Below are 15881 nucleotides of genomic sequence, written 5' to 3' on the forward strand. Positions count from 1 at the left end.
ATACCAAGGTGAGGAAATCAAGGTATTCATATACATATGACCAACCGAACAATTCACAATAAAATATATATATACAATAGAGGGGTCGTCTGTCGCCACTGAGGTCACGACAACTTCTTTAGAATCCCAATGGCAATGCTTTGTAGTAGCTTCAAGTCACTTTCGTTTCTCTGGATCGCTGCGTTCAATCTACATCCTTTCTTAGCTGTTGTCTAGAAAATTGTTCACTAGTTTGCACACACACAGACTACTCCCTTTATTTATATCCCATTTTGAAATTATCCTTGGAAATTGGTTTTCGTTTTTTTTTACAAATGCTTTGGTTGTCATGACAACAGCATACCAACAAAAATCAAATTAATTAAAATATAGTGTGGGTGTCGTAGTCCTTACTACTTTGGGGACCCAGCCTGAGTCATGATCCTTTTTAGCGTGACAATCTTTAGCTACAGATTTGGCGAAAAATAGACAAGCAATGACCAATGAATAATTCTTTTATTTTCTCACAGTTTGTGTTTTTGCCTTGTACACACCATTAAGTCGAGCAAGCCGCTGATCGACTACGAATATATTACGATACTGATAGGGTACGACGGACGGTTACGGACAGCAGGTAACTTTGGTAAATCATTTGACCAGTCCCGGTGTACATGTATATTCTCCTTACACACCACAGACATCCATCAAACGATTTTTCACAGACTAACAAACAAGCTCTGGGAGATCAATATTAACAACTGGGTAATGCCTGTTTTGAGCTGTCCATCCATGAGATCTTAGCAGGATGTTTACAGTTATCCAAATGCTGGTTTCTACTACTGTTGTTGTTATTGTTGTTAGCCTTTTACAAAGACAATAAAGTGTTAATAAAAGAGCAATTTTCTCAATACACACTGGCCTTGTATATGTATTCATAGGACTATTTACTACTACACTGATTTCATTTTGATTGCGCTGCAATAATTATCAATTTTGGCCACTTTAGTTAGAAGGTGGTAGGTAGTCTTGCTGCTAGACGTTCTGGCTTTCTTTCGATACTATAAGCGAACGAAGTTCGCAGTGAGGGCTTGCTCGGATGGATGTTCCATCTCGATAGCGATGATGTTCGGGCGTGTGTCGTATTCTATCGGAAGAACATCCGAGGTCTAGCAGATAGACTAGGTGGTAGGGGGCTCTGAGGTCTAACTAAAGATATTTAGTTTTTTATCCTCCATTGAACCACACACAAGTAAGTTTCTAGTATTTCTTACTTGTCCGTGATTGAACTATTGATTTCGCCCCTTACAGTTTGCCCAATTTATTCAGCGCCCTCAAGCGGACACACTGTAACACTTCATATATTCATGGTGATATTCTATCATGCGTCATATAAATATCGTTACTTCCTGCAGCTGTTTGACTCTATAACAGTACGTACAACGTCCACCAGGAACCTTAAAACGCGAACAAATCATGGCCGAGGGATCGACAAAAAAACACTTAATGTACATTTATTCGAAAATCGAATCTTTCAACTCCGCTGCAGCTACAGTCCGGAGATCAATAACGGATATGATCAACGGTGATGGGGATTTGAAAGACAACGTCGAAGTATTGGATTATGACGGAGTAAACCAACGTCCACTCGACAGTGCCTACACCGTCACTGCTGTAGTCGTCATCGACTCCCGTCAAACTCGTACCCTAATAACTCCGGAAAGACGCGACCCTAACGTCGATCATTGGGATGACCTCAATATGCTTTATCGTGAAAAGACAAAACCTAAAGGTAGACTGTCCTTTATTCGGGGAGAGTAACCTTTTGTTTGTATAAGGGGTTAACCATTGTTTTCCGGGGTTTGGGGGGGGGGATTTTCGAAGAAAAATTATCACCGTCCAAAAGCAGGAAATCAAATTGGCTGACCAAATCAAGACAGAAAAAGGAGTGCCAGGGTGAGCTTAAAAGTTATTGCCGCGCTGCAAATGCAGAATCTGCTATAAACGTCAATTTCCAAGGTACATGTGTTGCGGGGGCTAGTGCTGCATGTGTTGAGTTCAAGTGTTTCTGCACTTCAGCATTAGAGTATGATTAATTCTCCTTTTTTATTTTTTATTTTTTAAATTAATTAATTATTTATGTATGTATGTATGTATGTATGTATGTATGTATGTATGTATGTATGTATGTATGTATGTATGTATGTATGTATGTATGTATTTATTTATTTATTTATTTATTTATTTATTTACATGTATTTATTTATTTATTTATTGCATTCCTTTTGTATCAGGGGCTCACTAAACATGTTGGGAGCAGCACTAACAGAAAATTAAAATACATATACTAAAAATAGAATATATAAAAAGTATATAAACAATAAAAAAAAATTACCCTTCAAATGTTCGTAGTCAGAAGATCTAACCTCTAAACTGTTCTATATTGGTTTTAATAAAATCTTATCTTTTTAAATTTTCAATTTGTATATATTCATTCGAATACAATGGATTTTACACAAAGACTAAAATAGAAAATCACGCCATTTCATGTTTGACCAGTTGCGTGATCGCAAGTCTATAATTCTCCTACAAATGGCTGACATATGGCCTATATTGCCGGCCAAAATGTTAGACTTTGTTCCCATAGTTCAGAAATACGATATTTTATATCGTAACACGTGTTATTGGCGCCACGGCATCGCCTATGGCGGCAACACCTAAACTTTGAATATTTTTATTCAACGATTTATACTAGGCCCCATGTGATACGACTATATACACAGTGTCGTTATATAGGGTTTTGAAATGCTCGTACGATAGACGTTGGAGACGTGTGTGTGTGTGTGTGTGGGTGTGTGTGATGGGGGAGTTTGGGTGTGTGTGTGTGTGTGTGTGTGTGTTTCAATGTGGCTGACCAAATCAATATCGTTAAAACACGTTGTTTTCAATTTTGAAAAAAAAAAACATTCTAGGTTCAATTCTGGTTGTCATTTATGGAGACGAGTGGTCCAAAGATCTCCCTGACAAAGAGTTGATTGCAAAGTCGTGGAAGTCCATCTGGAAATTCAACGACGAGTCAGCTTTTAGCCTTGTTGAAAAGAAGCGATGCTTCTCGATTTGTACCGAGTTTAACGATTATCAAAAAAGAACCTTATTGAAGTACATACTACATCTTCCGTTTATTCCACAATATCAAGGTAAAACAGTTCTGGTTCTTGGCGACCATGAAGACACGACATTGTCAAACGTCAGAGAATATTTGAATGAACATCCTCTGCTGTCACACAAATTTAAAGTTAAATCTTCAAAAATCAAAGAATGTCCTCAAGAAGAAATATCGCACTTTTCGTTTCACCAAGAGACGCAGAAGTGTGACGTGGGATTTAAACTATTGTATTACTGTGAGGACGTGATGGTAGCACAAGTTTGCGACACGGAACAGGAATGGGACACTATAGTTTCAAAAAAGCGCCCTCCGATCGACTTGTTCTCGCGTTCGCAAAATATTGATAAATGTGTTATTCTTCGTCCCAATACGAAACTCTTCACAAAGAACTTGAAGAATGAAATCGATCGGAAGGCGTTCACAGAAAAACTGACGAAAATGATAAAGTGGAAATTTGGTAGGTTACACTTAAAGTTACACTTAAAGCTACACTTGCTGCAACTGGTACATGTTTTGAAACTGTTTTGAAATGTACACTAATTAAATTAAACACCAGGGAGTTAAAGATTACACTGTGATCAATAAAGAAACTTGCTGCCAATATGTAATTTTGGCACTGCTTGAGACAGGCTAAGAGGTACATGCAGTTGGTCGAACATTATTGTAATGTACACTCTGAACAGTATCGAATAACATGCGAAGTACACATATTCGTTTAACAGTACACATAGGAGTGTGCAATATATCCAATCAATACAAATTGATTTTGGGGTCCGCACCCGAAAGGCAATGCCCTAACGAATCACGATTTCAACGTATCACTATACTTTTCATAAAATAGACCTCTAATTAACATACACATTGTCTAGTTTTGGTATATATTTTAACAGGTTGCAGTGAATGCATTGTTGGTTGTCAGATCAAAAGAGTTATACACTAGTTACAGCTTGTGTACCCTTAAAGGTTGCTTCACTATGAAATCTTGCATTTTAAGTATTAAATGTTTGTCGACTTTCGAGGAGGTTGAAGTTATCTCCGATCATCAATCGTTCGGTGTTTTAAACTGGTCATATTGATAAGGATTGGGTACTCATTTTGGATTTTTAATTTAAAAAACTATTTTATCATGACTTCCTACTTGAGAAATCAATGTGAAACAACATTGAATAAGTCTTTGTTTGTAACTCAATAAATTGCAAAATGATAATAACTATCTAAACTTACCCCCCTTTTTATATTATAGCTTTTTGCAAAGTATTGCGTTACAAACACAAAATTGGACTGTGTTGTTTCATATTGATTGTTCAAGCAGGATGCCATGATAAAATGTTTTTTTATAAATAAAAAATCCAAAATAAATACCAAATCCTCATCCATATATGACCACTTTAACGTTACTCTGATGAAGAAGTGTTATTCGTTGATTGTTTGTTTGTTTGGTATTTCTTTTACTGGCGTAGCGTTAACTCTTGCTCGTGTACGCTCTGGTTCGTTCTTCAGGCAAAGTAATCTTACAGGAACTGATCTGAATTTCTAAGAGTTCCAGCTTTTTCAAGTTCGCCAGTTTCTCTAGAACCCGACGTTATTTTGTAAGAATGGGTTTAACTAGCTTTAAGTAAACTTGTCCCTTTTTTTTTGCTTAAACAGGTTTCACTGCCAAGGATATGACCTTTGACGTTGTACCGCTACTAAAGTTACATACATATTGGGACAAAGATAACGATGCAAGTGCCTTGTTTAGAAAAGTCATCGAACAAACCGAAGGGAAGCTATGTGACACCGAAAGCCTAGATGTTGATATGCTAATCTATCTCTACAGATTACACATATTCAGGACTGATGTGGCTGTAATGGACCTGAATGATGAGTAATATTCAATCTGATTGAAATCTGATGTGGTGAATTCGGAAGCTGATAGATGTCTTTATTTACCATCGTGTTGTATCGTTTGTTTACTTTCGTGTGATCACCGCCTTCTCACATCTGACTGATTCGTTGAAGAAACCTCTCAAAAGCGTGAGATTTGAACGAGAATTAATTTCAATTACCCAGGGTCAGATGTGAGAAGGCGGCGATCACCTGGACAAAACAAGTGACAGAACACGATGAAAATAGAGGTAAATGAAGACATCTAGCCACTTTCACCACATCAGATTGTAATTAGATTGAATAATACTGTACTCCCTGGACCCAAAACCAAAAGATTTTCGATATTTTGCAAATGAATCACAAACTTTCAAAATTGGTGATTTCAAAACATTGGATTGTCAGTTTCAACGTAGCACTGATTCTTGAAAGGAAGGGGAGGGGACGTTTCAATCATTTTCAGATAATAAGTTACACCTTGATGTTTTCGATTACTGTACATGTAATGAAGGAAAATATAAATGCCTTTGTACGCATATCGGATATTTATCATGCTGCTGCCATGACTTGACAATCTAATTTAAGATTAAAAACACATTCATCAGTACGGGATTTTTTCTTAAATTCATATAATTATACCACCCAACAGGAAACCGGGAGACCCGGGAAAACCTGTGCTGTTCGATATATCAAACTGAACGACATTCTTCTTACTTATGGCGTGGGATAAATTTAATCAAATCGACCACAGTACTAGTGGTAAGAGGGAAGTGGTTTAACCTCTCGACCACCGACAACCTTACCCTCTGTCAGAAAAGTAGGCCGTGATATAAAATATGCCCGTATTCAAATGTGATTAGAAAGGGATTACAACATTTTCCCTGTAGACAGTCGTGTTCCTAGATCGTATAAATACAATATCGAATGTTTTGATACAGTGTTGGTACGATAACATACGCATCCTGTGTCTTGCACGTATAAGGAGTGTTGAATATACATGTATCCTCAGGACCAACTTTAATCGATCACATCTTGTAATTGTGTATGTATACAGCAACGAGCACAAAAGGTCGTCGTATTTCCTTCAGAAATCAGACATAGTTAAAAAAAAAAAAAAAAAAAGACATGACATGACATTGCAAAAATTGCCATTTTACATAATATACACGTATTTCAAAGATCTCTGACCCCGTGTTCAAGCACACTCAGTGAAAGATTTGTCGTTGAGGGCGCTTCACGTTGCCGCAGCGTGCGTCAGCGACGAATGTAAAACGTTCACTGGGCCCCACTGAGGCGAGAAGTGGAAAAGACTTTTACTACACATATTATTCCGTGATAAATGAAGGCTGAAATCCTAATGAATCTCGAAATGAAAGAGTTTGTTTTTATGCGTAATTTTGCTCGATCTATTCAGGGTTAAGCAATCAACATTCAGAATTACATGTGATTGTCGGCAAATTTTGAACAATGATTTTGAAAAGTCGAGACAAAAGTCTAATGTAGTGATCCAGTGCGAGAAAATAATGTCAGTGTGAGCCATTTCTTGAATCATTCAAGTTTGAAAGTTAGTGTGGCCATGTGCTGGTTTATCAGATCGAAGGAAAAAGCTGCAAATTTAAATTTACCCTTTTATGGACCGAGTTAATATTTCTTTTGGCATGGTGGTACTCACAGCATCTCACTTAATAGCCTCCCTTTTGTTCAAGATGATTAATATCACAAACTGTTGACATTTTGAGTTTATCATTTCAACACCAGAACGATGCACTTGCAATTACACCCATGCCATCATCATGCGCTGTAGAATGCGCAAAACATAAAATACTCAAAAGTCTTTAAGCTTGTTATCCGTCAAGAGTGGCGCTTTCATCACCGTATTCGCCTGTTGACAGCTCCTCGTCTAATTCCGAAATATTTATAGATGAATAATCTACATTCCTGTTTAGCCTAATATCTAAAAGCAGATGTTCTATCTGTGATATTTCTGAGTTGAATTCCCTGGACTCGTTTATTCGCAGGGCAGCTATTGCGTACTGTTCAGCTTTCTCAAACTGTTTCAAACGGAAACAGCAATGTGCTTTTGCCTGTAGAATACAGCACTCGCACGAAATCAATTCATTGTTTTCGATGTTTTGAATGATTTTCCTTGCTTCTCGAACATTCCTGTGAGCAAAAGCTTCATCTCTGTTTCGTGTACGTCCTGCACACGTGTCGCAATCGGTCAAAGCGTTCGCCATCCGTACTAATGCTCGTTGACGAGGATAATATGCTACCTTTGGCAAATCCGACGACATCAGATCAACAGATCGCCCCAAGTCTGCTACCACGTCCTAATAATAGACAGAGCAGCTTATTAGCTAGATTAATATATATTTCTATTTTGCATATTTTTATTTCAGCATGTACTTCCGAAGTACGCTATTTCCTAACTGTCAAATTCTTTTAATAGGTTACTATTTATACAATGAATTTCACAATAGCGTTCAGCTTTTCTGTTTGATACAACAAATAAGCAACCGTTAAGAAACTGGACATGCTACACTTAAGATAGCAAGATTGAGTGAGTACAGTTTCTTGCTACATTTTGTATATGTGAAATGAACCACTTATACCCCATACAGACATCAAATTAACACTGCAAAGGGCAGTTCATGCGCCCGTCATTGGGTGTTTGCAATTGATACTAAGAAAAACATTGGCGCCCGAATGTTTACATGGAGTTGGAATACATTTAATGTTTACTTCATTTAGACTAAATGTACTACAAACGCTATATCTTGCTATTGAAGTGTGATTATACTCTTTCTTGTTTGTTTCTGCATGGTTGTATCAAACAGAAAAGCTGCACGATATTGTGAAATTCTCTGTAAAATGTTCCAGATATAGCATTAAAGTTTTTCGTTAGTTTTGCGACAAACTCCGATCCGAACCCTTGTTCCACGTGCAATGAGACATTTGCTTGCAACAGTTCGCAAGGGGTGGGAATACTTGACTTGTAATAAGTACAAGTGTACCCCGCGGGATTCAAATTACAAGCAAAAACGCTGCACACATAAAAAAATAGGAGTCAAAAATTTACATAGTATATTTCATCCAGAAACTAAGGGTCAAATGTCTACATTAGGACATAAAATCCTAATGTAGACCTTAAATAGGATTCAAAAGTGTTGGAAAAATATGATATCAAGAGTAAAAAATCTACGAGTTGAAAGAGGAGGGTTGTCAAAAGCGCGGTACATATGTATATACCCTTTCTGAGTGACCCCACCCTTCCCCCTCTGGAGTAGCATAGACGATTACATTCATTTGAAAAAAAAGGTAAAAATGCAAATGCACTTTAATACAACCTACCAACTATTAATATGTTGCCGACGTCCTATTGATGAAATCCCGTGTTGTGTACAAGTGTACAAGAAACTTTAAAATATCAAAAATCATGACTATTTATGTTAAATACCGTGACTTATTACCCAACGATTGATAGTTACCACAGTTGTGACACCACAACTGGGTGGTGTCATAGTAGAGCCCAGGCCAGCGGTGAGATCTGGGTAACCGAGACAAATGTAGGTTTAGGCGGTCCTTTGAGTGCCGCTTGCCATAATGATTATAAAAGTACATTAATATAGAAAGTCTAGATATATCACCCACCTTGAATAATTCGTTTGGAGGGTTCGCTTGCAAACTTATAAGGTCGTACTTTATACACGCCATGTTGTACAAGCAATCGCCATGAAACTGGCAGCTTTCCATCCCAAGAAGAATCTGTGAGCATTGGAAAATAAGGGTAACAACTATTATTTATCAAAATTACCTTCAAGTAAATTGACTAGCTATAGGTATAGCGTCTATACTAGTATTACATAGCTACTTCGTTATCGCTCACGAGGAAACCGGTCTTGCAATAACACAGTCATCGAAAAAATGTAGATACGCAGTATAGTACTTTTACATGTAAAATGCACAGAAAGTGTACACGTTGTAACTGAAGAAAATACTAATGAAATAAAATAAAATATATGTTTCTTCAGATATGTCCATTCTTAATTTAAAAGCAGTCTCTAGTTAATTATTGGAATGCCAGAGGTGATACACGATGATTGAGTCAAGCATGCGTGTCTTTGAGCACTATATCCAACACCTACAACCCGCCGCCGATCAAAATATTGAGCTAAAGCGGGGGTTAAATTTGAAGTCACTAATCTATTATTTCCATACAACAGTGTCATGCTTTTTACGTTCAGTCCGACATATCCATATTATACAATCACATACTTAATATGTATCACTCTCACCTGAAACACTGATTCAAAATACTCTTGTGCCTTGCCAGGCAATCTCTGGCATTTATATGAGTATCCCATTAGGTACTCAATCCTTGCCTCAAGAAGTTGTTGGTTTTCGGCTCTTGGAAGAAGAAGACGAGCACTCCCCATCAGTTCCTCAACCTTGTCGAAGTCTTTACGTAGACATGCCAATATGCCATGCTGTGGTGGGTTGAAAGATATTCAAGAAAACCCAGTACAAGATTGAATATGGAAATCATAAATGATACATCATAGGTGTAAATTTAAATGCTAACAATTTCTCATTTCATTTTTGGAATCATAATAATAATAATAAGATCATCTATCGAGACACAATGACGTCATCTATCGAGACACACTTGTACAAACAGTGCACTGCCTAAAATAATAGTTGTATCAGTCAGTATGCCTGCCTACCTAGAATTCACGTAACGTGGACATTTTTCCATATAAGGAGATTTAGCGAATAACGATATACGGAGATTTAAAAGTGTGGAATTCAATAATTAATTATACATGCATGACAATGTATTGTTCTCTTTCCATATAAAGCAATATGAGCATACTTATACATACATACATACATACATACATACATACATACATACATACATACATGCATGCATGCATGCATACATACATACATACATACATACATACATACATACATACATACATACATACATACATACATACATACACACACACGTAAGTACACATGTACGTATGTACACACACATACATACACACACATATACATACATACATACATACATACATACATACATACACACACATACATACATACATACATACATACATACATACATACATACATACATACATACATACATACATACATGTCAGAGCATTGTTATCTTTCCATATAAGGCAAGATGTGAATAATTCATAATACATACATGACACAGTATTGTTATCTGTAGATCCGTAGTGGTAGAGTTCTTCATTTTCCGACACAATTCATCACACATAATATCCACATCTTGCCATCTCCCTACAGAATATGAAGACAAACAACAAATTGAAATGTGACATGGTATTTATACAGTTACTCAATACCTTAATGACGTAACAATAGAAATGAAAACATACGTTTCTAAGCTACAGTAATGCTGATTATCGAAGGAAAATATAACTTTGTGCTTGAATGTAGACTAAATTGCCTTCCATTTGTATATAATTATTACAGTTAACAATATATACATCAGCAACTCTAAAAGTTCGAGTATCGACCGTCAAGTTGGCGATCGAGCATTCGTCGAGGGTTATTATCTAATTTAGTTTGGTAAATGTGAAGTATATTGCATGACCATCACACACACACACACACACACACACACACACACACACACACACACACACACACACACACACACACCAAAGTTGCTTGGAATCCTGCATAAATTGTATATGTTCCTATTGGTCTGATTGTTCACAATATATACCCTACCTGAGAAAGATAACTCCCAAAGTTTATCAGTAATGAATGCGTATTTCTCACTAAGCATAATTTCTGTAAAAAAATAATAATATTCCAAACAATTAATGAAAACAAGGTTGTTAATACTGATGCAACATATATTTATAATTACTGAAAAAGGGTTTGTTAGGGAGTCTTCAGTAATTATTAGGGGTGATGGGGGAACCGAACCCGCGGTCTGTTGCGTGAAATGTGACCTTCCCGCGATTCCGTTTTCTAAAAATGGCTCTTTCAATTCCCATTCTCTAAATTTGCACTCTCCCTCTTGTTCAATATATCAAAAACATGGTTTGAAATTCTTCCCGACATAACAGGTGACATGCACAGAATTAATGGTAATGACTCGATCCCACCGCTGCCACCACCTCGATGGATTTAAAGGTAATGGTAGTGGCTGTGTTCGCACTACTATCATGACGTTGAATTTATGTGAAGGTACTGCAGTTAATTATCAATTCCAGTGTTTTGATTTAATTGGCAGAGTTGAAGGTCAAAACTCCCAACGACTAGATGGGCACAATTACTGGCATTGTCAGGAATGAGGTCAACGTCCCCATTCCACCACATTACCCAGCGATATCACTCTTCACCCTTGTGTGACCCACTTCTCCCTTCACGTCACAACTATAATTGATTCAATGCATGGTTGTGAGCATGCGCAGCCATTTTGCTAATATGCTCTGATCACATTATTATGATAGCTGTGGTGAGATGTTGCAGCGGTGAGATGTAGAACCGTTGGCAGTCTTAGGATCATGCCAAAATCACAAAAATAATGCAAAATTATATAATGCAATAAGTAAAAGTAAAATGTAACACTCCCCTAATTCTTTTTTTTTAAACATGGCCCTCACCGGGAATCGATTTGTAAAATATGCCGTGCCCCCCCCCATAATTATTACTGAAGGTTGCCTTTGATCTCTGAAACTCACAAGATGTAATAAATTCTAAAACTGAGCAATAAAAGGTATAATAACTTACTCGGTCTCTTCAATCTAGACACACCATACGTAACTAATGTTGTCATCTCCTTTTTATTCTTCCGGGGTCGCTTGCCAGATGTTCGCACTGAAATCTGCATTTTGTCTATAAGAGTTGCTGTTAAAAAGGAGAAAGAAATGAAATAATGTCAAATCAGTTTAGCTTTGCACAAAGTGAGTGATAGCAGAGCAGAGGGTACGTAAACATGTTGACCTCGTCATTGCAAGTGTTGAGTGGTAGTTTTATAAATGTGAAGTCGGTGTATACCTACATTTCCGACTTCTAAGAATTTAATATAGCCAGGCAATAACATCTGCAAAACTGGATACCTGCATATACTAGTGATTTCCTGGTCGTACGTCTTTGAGAATGAATGAAACAATTTGTGTGACTATATATGTGATTTTCAATAACTTCAAGAACAATGTATCTGTATTTCGTCTACCTCCAGAACACAAGAGAGAGAGCGAGAGAGAGAGAGAGAGAGAGAGAGAGAGAGAGACAGACAGACAGACAGACAGACAGACAGACAGACAGAGACAGAGAAATATTTACGGATATCAGTTTCTTGAACTGAATATCCTACTGAACTGAACTGAACTGAACTGAATAGTAAAACAATGACAAAATTTCACCTAAAAGTAAAGACATTCTGCCTGTGCAGTGCATAATCCACTGACTATTCTCTGCTCTGGTAAGTGTCGTGACATAATATTTGTCAATCAATACATAGTTTCAATAAATGGGTATAATGTTGGTTCTATTGCACTCAATTATTTAGATTGAACGGTAACAGATAAGTGCAAATTATATCCTCTGGATCGGGCGTTAAATCACCTTTGTTCATGTTTGTTGATATTTTGTGTACTTATACTTTACACAACATACATAAAACATTGCAATGATACTAACCAGTTTCTAGACAACCTTTGTTGTAGTACAGTCCAAAGGTAACATGGTAAATAGCAGATTGTCCAAAGAATCGAAACCAATAGGTCTGAATCCATGGTTTTAGGATTGTTTCACACCCTCTAGATTCTTGCAAAACAGTTTGAAATTCCCAACCATTCCATATACGATAATAGAGAGATCTGTGAATGTTGTTTTCTCTCGGGAGCCTAGGTAGTTTGTTTTTAGGTTGAAGAGTTTGTGCGAGTGACGATTCTGCCTGATTTTCCTTTTTGTCTATGCTGGCATCGTGCGCATGTCTATTTACCTCCAGTATCTTGATCAAATAGATATCCTACAACAAAATTATCTATGTCAATTTTTAAAAAAAGAATATGTGAAAGGCAAATCCTGAAAACGTTGTCTGCATTTTTTGGGTTTAAAATATATCATTACCACGTTTAAAACTTGAAAGATGCAATACGGCGAAATATCACTGTAATAATGCACAAAAAAGTACTATGATTTTGAATAATCATATTACTAGTTGTGATACGAAGGGTAGAATGAACTAGGGATATTGGGCCAAAAAAGGAATTGTTTCTGGTCATGACAGGTCGTCTAAAATGGTGCAACGACGAGATTTCTTTTATTCTCAACAAACCTGTCACACTCAATCTACTATTTATTTATGGCAGTTACTGTTCTTTTTATTTAGTACCTTAGAGCAAGCGTGTATGTAGGGGAGATGTCATTTCCTTGTTCATGATTGGTTCTGCAGTTGTCTTCACTGAAGTGGGGAGGGTTATGTTTGGGTTGCTCCCTGGATCTGCTGACTGCATATGGGCTGGACAAACACGAAATGTAAGACCGACGCGAGGGTATTTAAGTGATGCGCGCTGACTAGAAACAATTCTTTCTTTTTTTTGGCCTTACACATACTTACCTGACCAGTAGAGAAATCACACATCAGCAGGTCACCACTCCCTTTATTTTTTGTCACTGCTAATGCAACACAGTGGTCTGTGTGGGTATGTGGATGGCGAGGCGTTAGAAAACCATTGCAAACACCATCGTTTCGATTTGGGGTTTTGATGATGGTTATCACTGGACTGTCGTCAGGAGCTTCAAGACAAATTGCATATGCATGAAATTATAAAGGTGTCATTTTTATGCTGTAGTCTTTCTTTCAATTACCCCCCCCCCCTCCCCCACCACGATACTGCTTCCACAAAAGTATATCCTAGGAATATACCCGTGAGTCGTGACGTCATTTGTAGATTGAACATCGATGGTTTGAAAACTTGAAAGACAAAAGAATGCATTATGATGATATAATATACACACAAAAATGTATAAATATACCATCAAGTTCGTGTTCAGTGTGGATGTACAAATTCTCATATCTTCACTGTTCAAAATGGTGTTCGTAAATTTGGGAGGGGGGTTTCAATTTAACTGTGTCGAGAACGATTGTGTCCTTAGGCACAATTGTTTATACCAGTCATATACCACATTTGAAATCAGCGTGTCTGTGCAAGTATTATTGAAATAAATTCTTCCAATTTTTGTAATTAGTCACGCTGTAATTGGATTGATTACGGAATGGCTATTTTTAAATATCGCAAATGCAGAAGGTGAAGCTGAAGCTGATAATTAGTAGGTGTAAAGAAACATCCATGTTGATATTTGATTGATATAATATGAAGTGATATGATATATGATATGATATGATGTATGGGGTTTGAGATATGATATGATATGATATGATATGATATGATATGATATGATATGATATGATATGATATATGATATGACATGATATATGATATGATATGATATGATATGATATGATATGATATGATATGATATGATATGACATGATATGATATGATATGATACATATGATATGACATGACATGATACAATACGATACGATACGACACGAAATGATATTAAATTTTTACAAAGTCCACTGAATTGGTTGTTGTAAACAAAACAACCAGGGTCCCCTATGTTTGAATTTGAACTGACCTAATAAGTCTCTGGCACTAGATAGACAATCCGCCTGGCAAGATGGTTGGTCTTTTTCATTTGTGTTGGAGGTGTCTTTGACAGAAGTAACTTTGACCTCATTTTTGTCAAGATGAATATGAATTGTTGACTGTTCAATTTCACTGTTACTAAAATCACAGACGGTGTTTCCACTACCATCCACCCTTATCCTTTGTAAAGCTATACAAAAGAAAACAGTTAAGAAAAATGTTATTTAGTATACAAATGAAACTAAACGATTTTAAAAGTAGTTCGTGTCTATAACATATCATGACATTGTATGGGAAAACGATTATTTTGACTTGACATAACATACGTGGTAATCATACAACTGCCGACATCAGACCGTGGACGAACACAACTTGTTACAAACGGGGTATTTCAAAGTATACAACTACATTGGATTAATAGAACGTGGCACAACATGTTGGAAGCACAGCAACTTATATTACATTTCATCATTTCGGTAAGAACAGTTTTATGGCCCGTTAACATAATAGTTCACGTTCATGACCACATTTCCAGTTCCCCTGGCATTTCATGTACACATAAAGAGACCATAAATCTGTTCTCATCAAACCATGAAATGTAATACAAGTCTCCAAGTGCAATTAATCCAATTCATTTGTTTACTTTCGTTGTTTGTAGCAGGTTCCGTTCGTTAACGGTCTGATGTCAGCAATTGTAAGTGTGGTTTGTTCTATAAACCTATAAAAACATGTTTAATGAATTCCACATACAAATATTGCAATTTAAAGTTATTCTATTTACCTTCGTATGGCTCCCATATGATGAAAATGATAATAATTATAATAATAACAATAATGGCAACCATAAATACTGTACTAATTATTCCACATACAAATATTGCAATTTAATGTTATTCTATTTACCTTTGTATGGCTCCCATATGATGAAAATGATAATAATTATAATAATAACAATAATGGCAACCATAAATACTGTACTAATTATTCCACATACAAATATTGCAATTTAAAGTTATTCTATTTACCTTTGTATGGCTGCCATATGATGAAAATGATAATAATTATAATAATAACAATAATGGCAACCATAAATACTGTACTAATTAATTCCACAACCATCTGTAGAAACAAAACAACAAATGCTTATTAAT

General features: G+C 36.4%; 2 protein-coding genes across 2 annotated transcripts; one reads left to right on the plus strand and one right to left on the minus strand.

Moving 5' to 3' along the window:
• Positions 1-1434: 1434 nt before the first annotated feature.
• On the plus strand, positions 1435-5070 carry LOC144444612 (uncharacterized). Its single transcript, XM_078134097.1, has 2 exons — positions 1435-1768; positions 4790-5070. The coding sequence occupies exons 1-2, from the start codon at positions 1453-1455 to the stop codon at positions 5011-5013; spliced, it is 540 nt and encodes a 179-aa protein (XP_077990223.1). The 5' UTR covers positions 1435-1452; the 3' UTR covers positions 5014-5070.
• Positions 5071-5657: 587 nt separating this feature from the next.
• Positions 5658-15575, minus strand: LOC144444344 (uncharacterized). The gene is made up of 10 exons (XM_078133756.1): positions 15512-15575; positions 14720-14920; positions 13632-13810; positions 12710-13040; positions 11798-11914; positions 10787-10849; positions 10236-10330; positions 9304-9495; positions 8660-8773; positions 5658-7338 (listed from the first exon to the last, which is right to left on the minus strand). The coding sequence occupies exons 1-10, from the start codon at positions 15573-15575 to the stop codon at positions 6853-6855; spliced, it is 1842 nt and encodes a 613-aa protein (XP_077989882.1). The 3' UTR covers positions 5658-6852.
• Positions 15576-15881: the final 306 nt, after the last annotated feature.

This window comes from Glandiceps talaboti, chromosome 13 (assembly GCF_964340395.1).
Source record: "Glandiceps talaboti chromosome 13, keGlaTala1.1, whole genome shotgun sequence".
Classification (NCBI taxonomy): Eukaryota; Metazoa; Hemichordata; class Enteropneusta; family Spengelidae; genus Glandiceps; species Glandiceps talaboti.

What these genes read in the sequence shown, in the direction of transcription:
- LOC144444612 (XM_078134097.1), top strand. Translation starts at nt 1,453, where the DNA reads ATGGCCGAGGGATCGACAAAAAAACACTTAATGTACATTTATTCGAAA. An exon ending in TGAAAAGACAAAACCTAAAG is followed by an intron (nt 1,769 to 4,789) that starts GTAGACTGTCCT and finishes TTGCTTAAACAG; the next exon opens with GTTTCACTGCCAAGGATATG.
- LOC144444344 (XM_078133756.1), bottom strand. Translation starts at nt 15,575, where the DNA reads ATGGTTGCCATTATTGTTATTATTATAATTATTATCATTTTCATCATA. An exon ending in GTCTAGATTGAAGAGACCGA is followed by an intron (nt 10,850 to 11,797) that starts GTAAGTTATTAT and finishes ATTTTTTTACAG; the next exon opens with AAATTATGCTTAGTGAGAAA. An exon ending in CTCCAAACGAATTATTCAAG is followed by an intron (nt 7,339 to 8,659) that starts GTGGGTGATATA and finishes GTCTATTATTAG; the next exon opens with GACGTGGTAGCAGACTTGGG.